At 47.3% G+C, this 16,652-nt stretch overlaps 1 protein-coding gene across 28 annotated transcripts in view; it reads left to right on the top strand.

Annotated features, from left to right (window-relative positions):
- Window positions 1–16,652, top strand: part of LOC142560704 (single-stranded DNA-binding protein 3-like) — a 102,955-nt gene that overhangs the window by 75,208 nt on the left and 11,095 nt on the right. For 14 of the 28 annotated variants that reach the window (XM_075672985.1, XM_075672984.1, XM_075672976.1 and 11 more), the window contains 7 exons: window positions 119–182; window positions 5,120–5,179; window positions 8,382–8,452; window positions 10,403–10,496; window positions 11,953–12,062; window positions 13,434–13,597; window positions 15,622–15,682. In XM_075672985.1, the coding sequence (XP_075529100.1) occupies window positions 119–182; window positions 5,120–5,179; window positions 8,382–8,452; window positions 10,403–10,496; window positions 11,953–12,062; window positions 13,434–13,597; window positions 15,622–15,682 (624 nt within the window). The remainder of the gene's footprint in view (window positions 1–118; window positions 183–5,119; window positions 5,180–8,381; window positions 8,453–10,402; window positions 10,497–11,952; window positions 12,063–13,433; window positions 13,598–15,621; window positions 15,683–16,652) is intronic. The other 14 variants (XM_075672972.1, XM_075672979.1, XM_075672978.1 and 11 more) reach the window with 8 other exon arrangements.

The raw sequence follows: 16,652 nt of genomic DNA, 5'->3' as shown, positions 1-16,652 counted from the left end.
CCAGAGCCCCCTTATGGGAATTTTTTGTAGGGGACACTGGCCGAATTGGGAGACCGGTCGGGGGGCACCGTGCCCTTCTGACCGATTCCCTAACTCGGGTCTGTCTGTTTCCAAACAGGGTCCGCCGGTGTCGGCGTCGGGACCTCCAGGCCCCGGCACGCCCATCATGCCAAGTCCGCAAGGTGCGTGATTGGCCGGTTGCCTCTCGCGAGGAGCGGCCCTTTTCGGCCCGCACATTCCGGCACAATCTGTTTCGCTCGTCCGTACGCATGCTTTCTGCTGTGACAGCCCTGCCCCATTGTCGTCTCTGTGCACTGTAGGGCCAACGGGGTTGCAAGAATGAAAACCTAATTCAGAAGAACGTTGCGAAAGCATTAAAGGAGTACTGACCCGTATGTCGTAGAAGCTGTAGAAGCTGTGCAAGACGTTTATTGCACCTGAAAGAATAATGCTCGGCAAGTATGAAAATTGGGAAGCACTTAGTGTATGAATTTAACTTGAAACGAAAGTTGGTTTCGAATACTGGCGTCATCAGTGTTGTTGTGACCCAGATAAAGATTTTCTCACGTCCTTTAGAAGTGAGGGTAGGTATGGCGGCGTTACTCGTAAAAAAAAAAAGAATGTTACTATTATTGCAAATGGCAGCCACAGCAAACGGCAGGAACAGAGCGAACCACTTTATTGTGATGTCATGACGTGTCCACATCCTGTGAAGTTTGAACAGAAAGTGTTTAATCGAAACGGGTGTTATAATAAATCACTTAGGCCAAGCTGGAGCTTACCAGTATTCTTTCTACAGTTTAGAGGTTTTGGCATTTGCCTACTGCAAAAAAAAAAAAAAAAAAAAATAAATAAATAAACCATTTCTCACCTCAGTACTTCTTTAAAAATTTCTGTTGGATAAACCTCGATAAAATCATGAACATGCAGGAAAAGCTGCTGTAAGGTTAGGCAAAGAGGGATTGTTACTATTACTTTTAGTTACTGATTCGTTACTATTGGAAAAAAATAACCTTCAGTGAAATAGCCATTGTTAGTTCTAGTACTTCGCATTTCGTAGCTTCAGCTGCAGGTTTTGAGTGCAGATTGAAAGCTGAAACAAAATTCGCATTTAAATGCGTTGCTCGAGAACACACCCAGTTGTTTTAGCTTGACTTGCCTCATTCGTGGGGACTGAGTGCCGCTGCCACTTTTTAAAACCTGATGAAGACGAAAAAGAAAAGCACAAATTTAATTTAGAATTGCCCGTAATAAAAAGAAAGAAAAGGTAGGGCTATTGAACCGTGTGGCGCCTACTGATCAATTGCTTCAAACGTGCCTACGTACATTGAATTCTCAGTTATGTTATTAGTGCATTAGGGGGTGCCTAGGCTAAGAATGTATAAGCAGTACTATACACCGTGATGGCTCTCTAGCAAAAGAGTCATTGACATTTGGCAAGCAAGGGAAGGTCAAGCCTGGAGCAACCATTTATACAAGGGGACTTTTTCATTGTCGCCGAGGCAACACGTTGAAATCGCTTGTAGTCTTGACAAAGGCAAACCCCTTGTTTAAACGTTGGCTTTGTACTGATGCTTGCCTTGTTTGCCTACTGTTATTTAGCTTCTCAGATGTCATGTTTGCCAAAAAAATAAAAACGGGGATTGAGCAAAAATTCCGCATTGTGTATCGTGAATAATGCGCAGAAGTGGTTAAAACTGTCCTGGGGCTAGTCAATAAAGGCTTGACCCCCTTCCTTACCCCTGCCATGTTTTCTTTTTTTTTTTTCCTCTTCCCTGATGCTTTATGCCTCTGCGCATGCATTGTCGTCATTTCTCGGTGGAGTTTACTCTTCTGTGAGCACATGTAGCGGCAACTTGAAGCGTGTACAATTTACGAAGTGTAGCGTAACAGTCTGATCTGGACCTTTGCACTTCCTCTGTTTGGCTGCACTTTTGTATACCTAGTTAAGGAAGGGCCAAGCATTAGACTAGTGCACAGAGATTAACATGGGAGATGCTCAGGCCTCTCTTAAGGTCAGGGCACCGGAGCCGAGGAAAGCGTGATGCGACGCATCATGCCGTATGACCAAATCATTCTCGCGCTGCTGGCAGTCTGGATTTAGATGTTCTTGTTACACGAGAGCACGACGAAAACAAAACGTGCACACCAACCAAGATGAAGAAATTATTCATGACAATGCTTCGGCCCTCGCACAACTTTCATTTACAATGACAGAATTGGCTTGTCTCGTCAAAATATTGAGACTCTAACACAGCTTTGTGTGGAGCAGATTGTGGAAACTTCCGAGTGGCATTGCCACCAAGTTCTTTTTGTCCATGTTATCTTTTCAGTAAGTCCTTGTTCAAGATGGGACTGGTATTTGTAATCCCGGAAGTGTAATCTACAGTCCAGCTCAGCTTAGTAATGCTCTCTGGTTTCCGCTTTAAAGCGCAACCGCTACAAAATTTCGAACTGTGCAAAAAGAAAAAAAAAAAAAAACTTGGTTCAAGGTAGTGCAGCTATGGGGGTGGGGGGGGGGGGGGGAGCGGCTCTGTGCAATAATTGAAGCTTGGAATACGAGCGGAAGCATTGTGAAAAGCTAGCTAAAATAGCAGTTTTCGAAACCGAAAATGAAAGAAAAAAAAATGCCACCAATACTGCTTGGTGTAAGTGACACGTGAAGTATGTTCCGTTTCATACATAGCAGCGCCAGCTACGAAGGCTAGAGACACGTCCCTCGCTGTTTGAATCCGTGACCAAAAAGTAGTACGTCATGTATGCAGGATATTAGGTACACACCACGTAATTCGACGTAGAATTAGATCTAGTACTTTTAAGTTGCAAAATGTGACGTTGGTATTACATGAAAGGGCATCGGGAGATCTAAACCTATTCGCCATCAGGTGAGCGGAGTGACGTGCTTCTGCGACTAATGGCCACAGAGCATCACTTGCGCTTGCAACCAAATCGCAGTGTGTCGCAGCTACAAGCACAAATTCGCACAAGTAATGTGTGGTTTGACATAAGCTTGCATCCACAAGTAGCAGTTAATATACAGATTATTTATTTTGTAAAAAAAGAACATTGCTGATCAAAAACAACTGTATGGCTGCATATCTTGAGTAGCTTCCGCACTGTTGCCTCCTATGTGTGAAACGAAGTATAGAATGGACAGCTCCTTGACACGTACTCTTGAGATGAGGTGACGTCTGTGGCACGGTGGAAAAAAACTTTTGAGGCGGCGTACTGGGACTTGCATTAGAGTGACACCCACCAGATGTATGTGTCGCCTATTTGGGTGCTGTTTAAAAGCCGATTACAAGAAAATTATACAATTACCAGCCCCGTGGCCGTAATTGCTCCAGTGGTGTTTACTATTTAGCCAAAGTGAAATTTCGTTAGCAATGCGACCCATATGTCGTGGCGTTTCACTTCTCGGTCGCACTGTAACTCAGCAACAGTGTTTGATCACACGTATAACCTTGTTCGCAGCACGGCCCTGAGCAAGTGCAGAAAGTGCTGCCAAGCGGAGGAGGCCTTTCAGATTTCGCACGTCAATGAAGCGACTCGAACAGTAGAACCTTGTTGGAGCAACTCCTGATTTTGTGGAACTCTTGCTTGTAGAAAGTAAAACAGCTGCTGCAGATTGAAGGCTCGTACCTTCTTTTACTGAAAAACTCAATGTAGCTGACCTGCCAGGGCTAAGAAAGAAAACTCAATGTAGCTGACCTGCCAGGGCTAAGAAAGTTGTTAAAGCCAAGACCGTTGGACTTGATGGCACTGTTTTCACCCAGACATTGGATTCGAAAGCCAAGCCAAGCATAATGGGTGAAAATGCGCCCCAATAACTGCGGTGGTTTTCTGCCAAACCTTCTGCTTGGCTGTCATCACCAGCGAAGTTTTGTTTTGCACCATTCCGATTGCTATGAATGCAGCGACTAATTTTTAAATTTTATTATTATTATTATTTTTTTTTTGGCTTTCTTGTTGGTTGAGGTAAAAGTCCGGAAATTCGGCTTATCATCCTCGACTGGTTTGCTATAGCGTGGTGCTACCGCGTACAGAATCGTTGTGCTCACATGTCGAGTGAACTCTCACTGAGACGCGTCTGGCAGCATGTTTGTGTGTGCTGTTGTGTATATAGTTTTAGCAAAGTGCTTGCCCGCTTCGTGGCTTGTGTCACTTTTTTTTTTCTTGTTTCACAAGCACCTTCCTTGTTTTGTTTTACATCTTTCTGGGAGGTCACCGGGTGGTAGAGCTGCGCGTGCGCCGAGCGAAATTACGAATTTCATGAACCGCCCGCTGCAGTTCTGCCGAGGTGTGGAATGCTCTTGGGGAAGAGCGTTATTCGGCGTTGAGGCGAGCGCAGCCCTTTACAGGCACCCATAGAAACGTTGCCGAACGTGCAGGGTGCGCCCGTCACCAGTTTTTGCCACTTGCTTGGCGAGAGTAGCTCGGGACATGTTGAGCGGGCACACTGAGGGTGTGCGACACACAGAGGTGGCACAGGCGAACAGGGGATTGCTTCTGCATGGCTTAGGACAGCAGACAAAACAAACGGGAGAAAAGAGAGGGCATGTTGCTCACCAACAACCTGTTTTCATTTGAAACGGAGATGTGTGCACGTAAAGGAATGCGAAGACGGCAGCGCTGGGAGAATGTAACCATTCTATTCCAAGCCTCTTCTTTTTGTGCTTTTATTAGTGGTCTGGATGGCACTCAGCAATCGTCCGGTCACAAGCGGTGAGCGATAGGAAAGGAAGAGAATCGAGCTAAAGGAATCGTTACATAATTACTGGTCCGGATATCTGATGAAGCTGAGGCCAGCAAATGAATATGGGGGTGATAAACACAGTTTATCGGCCTCAATTGCTTCCTCTTGAAATGCGTATGATCGCCAGATTCATTTCTGCATAAACTTCTGTTCTCAATTTAACTATGGCATCTGCTATGCCCACTGTTATCGTCTTCCGCATGTTTGCCTTTGTCTGAGGCTGCACGATGGCGGGCAGAGCCACCTGGTGACCTCCCACCACCACCACCACCCGCACCCATATTCGTTGTTGTCATTGTGCTCTGTTGCTACGCTGCCCCCCCTTCCCCTACATGTGTTGTCCCCCGTGGCGTGTGTTTGTAGGTACCCCTGGCCCCTTCTCCCCCGCCAGCCATCGAATGAGTGCCCCCAACGCTAGACGAGGTGATGATGACCTTTGACCCTGCCGCTGCTCTCCGCCTGACTCTCCTGCACGCTTTTGTTGCGTTTGGCCCTTTCCCCCTCTCCTCTTGCAACAGGGTGCCCGAGTTGGCGCCTTGTTTGCACCGCCCATAGGTCTGTGTTTTGCCCGTTGCCTCTGTGCAGCAGAACCTCATTTGCAGTTAGTCTGGCCACAAGCGGGCCGTTTTGTGTTGGGAGCGTTGTTGTAAGCCAGGTCAGCTCTGGGTCGATAACCTGTGGCACATTGCAGCGTAACAGAGAGAGGCGCACACGTGCGTGCAGCATGGACGCTCGACTGAACGTTCATTCAAATATCGGTCTTTTATGAAACAGTGACACAGCTTTCTTGCATTTATTTTAACTTGTGTATCTGGTAATCCTGCCCTTCAATGTGCGTATATCTGGGGGAAAAATATTTAGCGCCTTTATACACACTGTAATGCGTGATAAAAGCCTGGTTACTGTTGTATAAAAGGCTGATAGTTGTGAAGACTCAGTCGAAAGTCGGTGCTGTGTGTACGAGTTTTGTTCCTTGTCTTGTAGAGCACAAGCTAATTGAGCTTGGAAGTTTGTTCTTGTAAGCTCATCAAACTGGTTTACATAGATATTGAACTGAAGATGGCAGATGTCGTAACTGATATTAACGGCTGAGGATAATTCAGTCATGACGCTTCAATTATCAATAGCACCTGAAGTGAGGATACCACAGTGAAGCAGTGCCACGGTAGGTGTAGCTCTGTAGTTTACATGTATGCCCCCAAGTTCCATCCCGATGGGCTACATTTATTGCATGAGTAGTTGCAAAGCTAATGTCATTGAGGTTTAGGTTTTGCTACTTACAGGTTACGTCAAGTTTGTTTGCCATAGAAATCGCATAAATTCAGCAAGGGCCGTCTACATTTAATGCCAGGAGAGATTGTGTATTGCGGGGGGGTGTGCCAGGTAAAGGGAGGGACCTTCAGTAGCGTACACTATGCTGTCAGGTGAGCAACTTTTTTTTTTTTTTATCTTTCATTTGCGCAAGGGGTGTAGAATGGCAGGAGTCTGGGCAAAGTTCCAGAGCCTTGAAACGTAGTTTGCAATTACTCGTTCTCTGCTTTTCTAACACCGTGTCGTGCCTTTCTGTATGTGTGTGCGCGTGTGTGTGCGCATGTGCATGCATTTGTCAGTAGTGTGCACATAAAGGACACCGAAGGCAAACAGGGAAGTAGGCTAGGCATGCGTACATCTTTGGGTCCGCTTTTAAGCAAGTTTGGCACAGGGATAGCTCGTGATAGAGTGTCGACTGGGTCTCTTCTTGGAGAAGGCACCTTGCCGTAAGCAAGGGAGGTACTCCTATTTTGCGAGTAAACGCGCCAGCAGTTGGGTGCCCTTTACCAAGCAAGCATTGCCAGTTTCCAACGAGGAAGCTAGTTGGGCAGCACCACCAACAGTCTTTCACGCTTAAATTACTTTCTCACTTACTGAACCACTAGTTTCTGTAAAAGTGATCCGGGTCTCTGTTTAGCAAATTCTTTTTGCAGAAAGTGTTCGGTCGAAACTAAGCAGAAGAATGCGATCAAAAGAAGTGCCAGTGCAAAAGAGTTTGTCAGCAGAGCAAAACCATTTTCTTTCTGGCCACAGCATGCTTCAATTACAACCACACGAGACTATCAAGAGCACGCTTGCGTGTTCCCTATCCTAATGTTCGTGATATAATACAGCAGGGTTGGGTTGTAATGCTGAGCTTCCCATGTTGCCGAGTGCATTTCGTCAGACTCTTTGCTATGTTGTGCGAGACCACCATTTATCCAGCAAAGCTGATTGCAACACCCATTGAAGGGACTAACATAATATTATGAAAGTTTAGATTTGCCGATATTTCTCTATAGAGTAGTTGGCCTTGCACCTTTGGCAACAAGAAATAGCTCCAGCGAGTTAAGTTAGGTTAACAATAAGTGCAGGTGTCGACCAACCATCAGTTATTCACCACTGTGAATGATGGTGTGAATCGCAGATCTTGCCAATCTGCAAACAGATTGTGATAATTTGTCATTCAGTTCCAAGATTTTAAGCAACTCAAACTAGCTTTTTCTCTTCTGGCAGGCATTTCAGTGCATTTTGTAGCCGTTTAATTATAACCGGAGTGATTTGGTAAAACGTTCCCAATTATAAGATATTCGGGATGAAAGTTGCAATTACTGGCCAAGTCAAAAATGAAAGATGGCCTCATAAAGGTGGTTTCGGTACTGTACGGTCACGGTGTGATGAAAGAGCCTGAATGCGCTCCAAGGCATCTCTACTTTCATCTTTAACTTTGTGACGCTATATTACTAGACCAGACCCTTTACTGTATAGCTGTAATGTGGTGTCTAGCCAACCAGGCAACTGAAGCTGGATTCACTGGGCAAGGTACATGAGAGAAACCTGGCTCGTCGGCAGACATAGCAATTATGTGACAATTTATCTGCAAATTCCTGTTGACACCTTCCACTAACATGGGAGGAAAGCCTTTGCTGACCACCTCTCTGTGCTGTGTAACTTCTACCTGAGAGATATTGGGGGGTAACGAAATCACAAGAACAAACACTCGCTGGCATATTGAAAGTTGGGTTTGCAGCACTGCTGTGTAATGTCGGTAGCTGGGATTTTACATGTTGTTTTACAACCAGGGCTGCAAGCGTAGTTTAATGGTTCTGCTCATTTTTACTCTATCTTTTTAGCCAGGTCCTATGTGCTGTCTGCATTTTAATCTTTCTCCATCATTGCTTGTAACCTTGCATTAGGCAAATGGCAGCCTAAATAGCTTGCACTGCAAGCAGTCTTCCTTACATCACGTGTGTGATCTTGCAGCAGCATGGTATGGCGGCGGGTGGACAGCAAGCAGCTTTGCGAGTGCTTGTCAGATTCAGAATTGTTCGCCACGCATCGCCCTGTCTGTTTTTTCCATTGCATCAATGGGAGACTCCACAGGATGTGATGAGGCGCGGACCACATTGTGGGGCACGTAGGTGCCATGTGACACCAAGTCCACCCCCCCCCCCCCCCCATGTAACGTCCCAATCTTTTGAGGCATTACAAACAAATTAACCGTACAGCCTCGAGTGAATCCAGCTTTGGAGCCCAAATGAGTGTGCCGATATCTGTTAGGGTTCCCTGTTGTACGCCCTTCTGTGACCTCTTCCTGGGCTGTGTGTGTGCGCAGATTCTTCAAATTCAGGAGGTGATGGAATGTACGCCATGATGAAGCCCGTTCCAGGCGGTGGAATGCCCGGCGTAAGTTTTTTAAATTTTTTTTTGCATGGCCCATTTACTCCTTGCGCGCAACTCTGCAGTGTTGCAGTAGCTGCAGTGTGCTTAGGCCACGGAGTAAGACATATAGGAGGTGAAACTCCCGTCAGCGCGAGCGAGCGCGGGCGACCAGATAAAGTCACAATTGTTGTATGCGCCGACGGGGCCATATACAGTGGCGGCGCCATGCGGCGCGTTGTAGAAGCCACAGTGAAAAAAAAAATGCAGCGCCCGGGCAGGCGGCTCCGGCCACTCCGGCTTGCTCTCAACGGCGGTAATTTCTTTCCAGGCCGCCAGGCGCCGCCAGCACGATAACGGCTCCGCGGGCTTGTGACCTTTTCTGGTCGCCGCAAACAGCGGAGTTTCCACTCCTAAATATTTCTTGCTCCGTGGCTTAGGCAGAACGATGATGGCAAAGCGAGGAGGGGGAACGGAGCTGGCTACTCAGCACTGTACTTGGTTTCGTACATAGCAGGCAACACTACACGAGTTGAAGAGGTCGTCGCTCGCATTCATTGCCAAAAAAGAAAAAATGTTGGTCACATACCATCATCATTTATTAACCCTCAAGGGCCATTGCTGGGCTATCAAATAGAGGGGGCAGCATACGTAAGAGAAAGCCAAAATTGTAATTGTGTGATGTGAAGTAACAAAAAAAAAAGATGCAATGCTTAACTGGATGCAACTTGTACAAGGGACTGAAATACAACCACAAGGACTACAAGTATTACAAACAATACAAGGAAAACACACGAAGTAAATCAATCAAAATGCATTAAGCAGCAAGTCCTAAGTTGTTTAAGTAATTGCCAAAACTTGGAAGGATTACGTTCCACTATGCGATCGTGTGTATGTCAAAAAGGGATATAGCTATGCTTAATGTAATTCGATGTCACACTGTCTCATACCTTTGTGTTGCAATATATACTAAATAGTAGGTACTAAGGATCTGAACCTATTTACAACCAAACAAGCTGAGGGACATGTTTCTCATGCTGTAGCACACTGCTTGCACTCACGTCCCAGACATAGTACTGTACTTACTCACGTAATGAATGCATTTTTCAATCAAAATGTGTGTTTTTAACTAACATAATGACCACACCCTGAACTTGCTGCTGTGAAGTAGGAGACATACAATATGATTCGGCGTTCGACACAGCATCTGATGCACCGGAATGGCAGCCGGATCTGAGGCCATAGCACCAGATCGAATTGAGGCGTGCTGCAAGAGTAGAAGACATGCGATACAATTCTACGCCTGGTACAGCATCCGATGCACCGCAACTGTGGCTTTTTCACCAGGCGTCCAATTCAGTGCTACGGCACGGCAAAATGCCTCGGAATCCAGCTGCCGTACCACGCCAAGTACCACCAGGTACCATGTCGGGTACCACCAGGTACCACCACGCCAGGTACCACCAGCACCAGACACCACGTCAGATGCCTAATCGTAACCGTGTGTCTCCTACTGCACTTTAGAGGTGGCCGTGGAAACAAGAGTTGCTGAAAACATTACCCTGTGTAATAAATGCATTCGCCAACATTGTGCTAAATTTTCAGGAAAGAAAGTGCTATCATTGTACAAGTAAATATGGTGTGTTGCATACTGGAGCTCTAAAGGTATGGAACTAATACACTATTTAACGTAATCTTGTGCCCACAAGTTTTAGTTGCAATACGTGAAGTGTTCTGTAGGAGGCGTTGCATATAAAAAACAACTGCAGTGCCAAACACGCGGAGCGATACATTTCTATGACTGGACCACTTGTATTGGTTCCACCCATTGCCTGCCAACTATTGACGTTTGCATGTCAGCATGTCCCTTGTTCCGTGTTGCGTGCAATGCCAGTGTACGATCTTTGTGATGCTTTCCGTGTAAGGGGAGCTCGACATTGTCCCTCATGGCTTCCCGTTTGTCCCTCTGTCTTTCAGCAGTTCCAGATGGGACCCGGGGGACCGGAAGGCCCCATGGGGTCAATGGGGCCTGACATGGGCCCACCCGTCATGAATGGCATGTCCTCTGGAGGTGAGCACAGCGGATCGCATTGAATTGCAGGCCAGTTCATGTGTTGCCACTTGCAAAACTAGACTGCCTCACCGGTGTGGAAAGCTGCTTCATCCGCATAAATGACTTGCTGCAACCAGTGCCCGTTATCTGTGTGTTTAATGTCCATTCACAATAAGTCCAGGTACAGGGAAATGCCGACATCCCTACTGCTTTTCATGGAACTTGTGCGTAATGCGCCTGCTGTCATGAAGCAGGCATTATTTTGCCTTAGCACGACAGGAATAAAAAATATGTAAATCAGTTTTCTGTACCACTAGAGCTGAAAGAAAGCGGTGTAATTGATTTTTTTTCCCCCCTTAAAGTTCGTTTCTTTCAGAGTCTCTGAAGGAATTCTGACATGGTTCAGTTATTCACAGCCCTTTCTACGTCTGAAAACTTTGTTTGCAACTTCCAATTTGTTAATATTAATCTGGCGACAAGCATCTGCAGTTTAACTTGCTCGCAGTGCATGTAACAAAGGTGGGTGGCTCATGTTCTTGGCATAGTGGCCACAAGTGAGAGAGCGCAGTGTTTCAACATCTTTGGGCCATTGCTGCGCTGAATGTCAAATAATCTGACACTGAATGTCCGTTGTATCAAACCAGCTCACGGTAGTATGTGCGACCTTTATTTTTTATTTTATTCAGATACCTACAGTGTTCTAATATGGGAATTATTGTAGGGGGGGGGGGGTGCGATGCCAGCTCAAGATGTAGACATTTTTAGCAGCAGCATCATAGCATTGTCTGTCATTGTTCTGGCATGCCGCATTTCACCTTAGCAATGGCAGGTAGTTTCGCAGAGACAGCTCAACTTAGTCACCACTGCAGATGTGTAGTTGTGATATATTCTATGTGAAACAGGCAAATACTGCACACAAATGTGCCATCCAACATAATGCTGTCACCTGTATGTTTTACTTTTTTTGCCAGTGTTAGTTTTTGACCACACTATCGCTCTTACCGCTTGGCACAAGGTTCACCGACTGCATCCGAAACTTCTGACGTCTCCTATTTTGCAGTGGCGAAGATTTGTCTAATCAGATTGCACCTGCAGCAGAAATAGTGGTGCACATTCTTGAATGCACGTCAACACCAGTGATAATACTCTTGAGTGCACAAACAGCGGACAGATTTGACCTGCGGTTTCCCATTCATTGTCGGACAACTGCCATCATGATTTTAGTGTTGCTTGTCTTCCTGAGCGCAAGTTTGCCCAATAAACAGTTGTATTCTCAACTTGAAGTCTCGGCGACGTATAATTTTTTTAATGAAACAAGGTGACAGTCCCACCTCCTACCGTGATGTGAAAGCAGGGTTCAGTGATAGGTTGATCTAGAAAAGCCGCTCGTACACCCGTGTCTCTTACTCCCGCAACACTCGGTGCGAATGCACCCGTACAACAGCAGCTCTTGTCTCGTGTGCGCCTGGTGCAGGTGACGGCCTGGACGGCATGAAGAACTCGCCGGCCAACGGGCCCGGCACGCCGCGGGAGGACGGGCCTCCCATGGGCGATTACGGGATTCCTGGATACGGACAGGAAAATGTGAGTGAAACACGCGCAGCGCCACATTTCCGTGCAGTGTGCTGCGTTGCCTCAGTGCCGTGTGGGTGTGCTTCCCTGCACAGCGGCTACTGTCGGGGCAAGTTCTTACCTGCCCAGGCACTGTAAGACGTGGGAGGAAGGCACGAGTTTACAAAGGCCAACTGCAGTGAAATTTCGCTTTGGCTAAATCGGTTATGTTTGAGCAGCGCACTCTCTCGAGGTGACCTTGGTAAAACTGCGGGGCAGGTAATTGTCTCGTAATTGTCGCAGCCTTTTATGCAGCATCTAAGCAGACAGTGTGTGCGCCTGGTGGAGGGCACCACGGAGGACCCAAATTCCTGCGCATTGCCTCGTAGGTTCTTTAGCGTGCTGCGAGCTTCACTTAATCTGGCAGGGAGGGGGGCACACCAAAGAGACAGGCAGGTCCGCAAAATCCTGGGGTTTTGCATCGTTCCCGGCGAGAAGTGATGGCGGCATTTCTTCTGTTTCACTGTTTAAAAAAATTCACTGACAATTACGATACTCCCTAATGCAAAATTTGAGCGCAGCTCTGTGTGTTTTTATTTCGTGATATATTGGCTGTCTGCGAGGCGCCACTGCCTCACTAATCTGAAGACCGTGCGAGTCAGCGCGTGGGTGACGTGCGGGCGCAATTCACAGCAGCCGCCGTCGACAGGCCTCTCAGATGACGTGCACTATTCTGGCGCCATCTCGTAGCAATAATCGCCGCATTATGCTTTTCTTCTCACGCTTTCACCGTACCCTCCTGCGCTTTCCTCCTCGCAGCTTTCATTCTCCACTGCGCTTCGCATTCGCGTCGATCTTTTGTTGTGCTTGTTTGCTCAGTTGCGCCGCCTCTTGCCGCAGGGACGGGCACCCAAGAGCTGCGCTATAAAATGTTGTAGTTTTCTCAAGCGTTTGGTGAAGCTTAAACTTGTGTTCTAAATGTGAAATTTTGCTCAGTGCCTTCTCTTTATCTTGTTATCTGAAACTAGGCTTTTTTTTTTTACACGGTCAAAAATTTTGCTGCAGTTGGCCTTTAGCTCGTGCATGACAGAAAGTCTGTCGTGTGACAAGCCATAGAGATGCAGCCTCGGCCTTCTCAAGCGGGCGCGGAAAATGTTCAAAGGCAGGCTCAGCCTGTTAGCAGGGCACGCCAATACCGGGGCTGAGGTCTCCAGTTTGAACCTTTTGTTTTGTAAGAGACGCTGAAAAGACATAAGCAGGGCAGCGGGAGCACAGCACGCCACATTGCGTCAGGGCTACCTACCACACAGTACACAGCATTCTGACGTAGCAATAGAAAATGCAATGTACCAGCTCATGCGGCTATCCGTGCAAATTGCACATGCTTTTTATTCTTCCCCATAGGGGGGCTACGGGTTGTACTTAGTGGCAGATTGTGCGCCCGAAAATGCGGAGTGTGGGTGCCTGATGGAAGAAAGTGACTGTGCCCATGGATCTGATGCTCGTGCTGTTCTCGGCAAGCCGGACTGGCCCATAGATGAGACTTGTGCAGACATAGCTACAGTAAAGTAAGTTGGGACACGGAACCACATGCCATGGTGCTTTTGTGTTAAGATGATTTCTGTCCTGAGCAATGACCGCCAGTAAGCATAGCGCACTCCTCAGCTTTCTCAGCTTTCACCATGAGATCACTCTCTGTTGGGGTTCGCTGCACGCAGGCTTTTATGCATGCAGTTGGCGCAGTGCTTGTTGCAGGCCTGTACTTCCAAAATCAAACCGTGCTTCGTGCCCGTGCGTCCATGAAAAGGTTACCAATGAGTAGAATGCTAGACTGGTCGGTTTGGGGAAATACTATCTAAAAGCATCAATTACTAAGTGTTACACAAATAAGAGCACTAGGTGCGTGACTTTTTCGTCTAAACTGCTTGGTGATTTCCACTTGTTTTTCACACAGAGGCAGCATTTTACAGTGGTTTCACTTTAATGTCACATTTGCGAGCATGTTGGAGCCTGTTGGAAGCTGACGAAGCCTGTCGGATACCCGGGCACTGTTAGTACAGCAGGTTGTGCCGACACGTTGTACGACACGTCTTCTGCTTAATGCATCAGTGGGGGGTTAAATATGGTGAGCGGCGTACTCTACTCGCGCAGTGAAATGCAACAGGGAAACTTTGAAAACAACCTGTTACACATAATTTTTTTAGAGTGCGATGTCATGCTGCTACACATCTGGGGGGCTATTCTGTAAGAGTCCACCTAGTGGACTGTCCATTTCGGCCACTGCTGATTGGATGCAGCTGTACGGGAGAGGAGGAGACGGGCGGCCCTAGCCAATCAGCAGCGGCCGAAATGGACAGTCCACTAGGTGGACTCTTACAGAATAGCCCCCCTGGTCACCAAAGGCCACATGAAACATGATCTAAGCATAAGAGACGAAATTACGCCGATATCACAAAACAGCTGGAGTCAGGTGGAAATGAAGGTATGCCTAATACTTAACCCTGAATTGGCGCATTCTTATTTGACGCTGACCACGTGCTGCTTTACTACGCCTGCTTCTGTAGGCTATGAATGGCAGTCCCCTGTGGAATGGGCCATTGATTTTATGTGGAAGAGAACCAGAGTGGACAGTGTATGTTAGCTATTCATAGTACACACACACACAGACACGCAAAAATGAAGAGTACCATTAACTGTTCTGGTATAGAGTGAGCCCTCCTCCTTCAACTCATGCTTGAACTGTTGGCAGATTGGGAAAGGAAGGGTATAAAATTGCACATCTCTCTTGCACCATTCGATCGGGTCTCACGTTTTTGCTGTCACTATGTTTTGGTTTAGGCACACAGACACAAATTGCTTCAAACTTTGGGTTGCCTTGTCCAGACTTGACCCATGCTCTGGGAACCTGAACAGAACTGCAACAGAATAGATGCCGGAGCATTTGGTGACCTTTCTTTACTAAGGAGAGACGGGATGGCCTGCCACGATTCCCGAAAGTACTTGGCTCAATAGAGGGGCATGTGGGACTTGCAGTTCTTGGTGGTAGTAGTAGTAGTTTATACAGGATAGCATTGTCGGGCTGTATATGCAGAGAGAGGTTTCAGAGTGAAGCGCTGAGAGCTTGCAAGCAGTGAAACTGGATGACGCGTCACGGGTGTAAGCGCCGCATTGAAGATTGCGCGAAACTGGGCTAATCAGTGTTGGTGTTGGGCAATGGACACGTCGAGTGTTGTTTGGACGAACAGCGCGCGAGGAACAAATGTGGCACCATGGGTGCGACCACAGCTGGTAGTGATGATGCCTCCTATGTTGTCCCGTTTGTCCATTGTTCAGGGCCTGCCTAGGTTCGTGTCAAGCATTTACGTCAACCTGCAAACATGAATACTTGATTGAAGTAAGGCATTAATTACCCGCATTGACTGACACGACTGAAGGAAACAGTTTTATAAAAGTTTGAGGAAGCGCATGCACTCTGTGGCTTGGTGTGTGGGCTTGCCATGTTGGGGGAGGGGGGTTCATTGGGGAAGAGGGGGTGCTCATGGGAAAGGTCTGTGCTGATCTTGTTGTTGTGGTGGTTGTGTGTCGCTCGTAGGTGTTTCACCAGTGGATTGATAGTCAGGTTCAGGCGAGCTGCCGATGCTGAACGCTGCTGCGTAAGAATAACCATCTATCTCTCTCTCACTCACTCACTGGTGTGTGTGTGTGTGTGCCTGCCGCTCTTCGCTGCACCTGGCCGCTGTTGCTTCCTGCCGCACCCTTTCTTCTCTGCTTGAGGGCTGTGCCGGCGTGTCGATGACTTGTCTGCCTGAACGCCTCGGAGGACGACTCACTGGTGGAGGTGGTGGTGGCGGCGGTAGTGGTGGATGGAGGGTGCTTGGAAGAGCGTACTGCGGGAGGCATGGCAGAGTTTGCTTTTGCGATGAACGTCTTGTAACTGGGGCATGCTTCCTTACGGTGTGGGTGGCGTTTTCACTTTGAGATGTTGTGGCCGGGGTAGAGAGTAATGTCCCGCCGAGGATGGTGCTATGTCACCTTGCCTCGCTCGAGGAGGACGGTGTAACTGTACTGCAGAAGTGGAAGGGGATAATGTGGTGGAAACTTAAGGTGAAGACTGAGAAGTTCAACCTTAGCATGCCTTTGTGTGGCATTTGGAAAAGTTGGGACAGCAGCTGGCCTGCCTCTTGTCAACATTCTAATGCAGTCAAGCCACTTGTAGCAGTGTCACTTCGAGTAAACTCTCCCTCGCAGTGAAGTTTCTCTAAGCAAGCTTAAGGAAATGCAGTGCGGTGGTCTCGAGGACGGGTTATATGTAGGGCACGCATCAGTGATTTCCGGAATCGCACATAAAGGCCTGTCGACGTGTTTCGTTCCCAGTGTAGATGGCTAAAATAGACAGCAAAGCAAACAGATCACTAGACAGGCGCTGGCTTCAAAGCAACATTTATTCTGGAAGAAAATCACTTTGGTAACAGCCATCACTAAACAAAACAAGCCACTATCTGTACACCCATACTGAGTGCTGTTATCAAGGTGATATGAGACACAACCATTAGAGAAACGACTCACAGTTTAGTAAGGTAAATAAAGGATGCCTAACAACCTTATTTTTTATGTAGAAGGCCT

This window comes from Dermacentor variabilis, chromosome 10, assembly GCF_050947875.1.
Source record: "Dermacentor variabilis isolate Ectoservices chromosome 10, ASM5094787v1, whole genome shotgun sequence".
Lineage (NCBI taxonomy): Eukaryota > Metazoa > Arthropoda > Arachnida > Ixodida > Ixodidae > Dermacentor > Dermacentor variabilis.
This window is presented reverse-complemented; position numbering and strand designations above follow the sequence as displayed.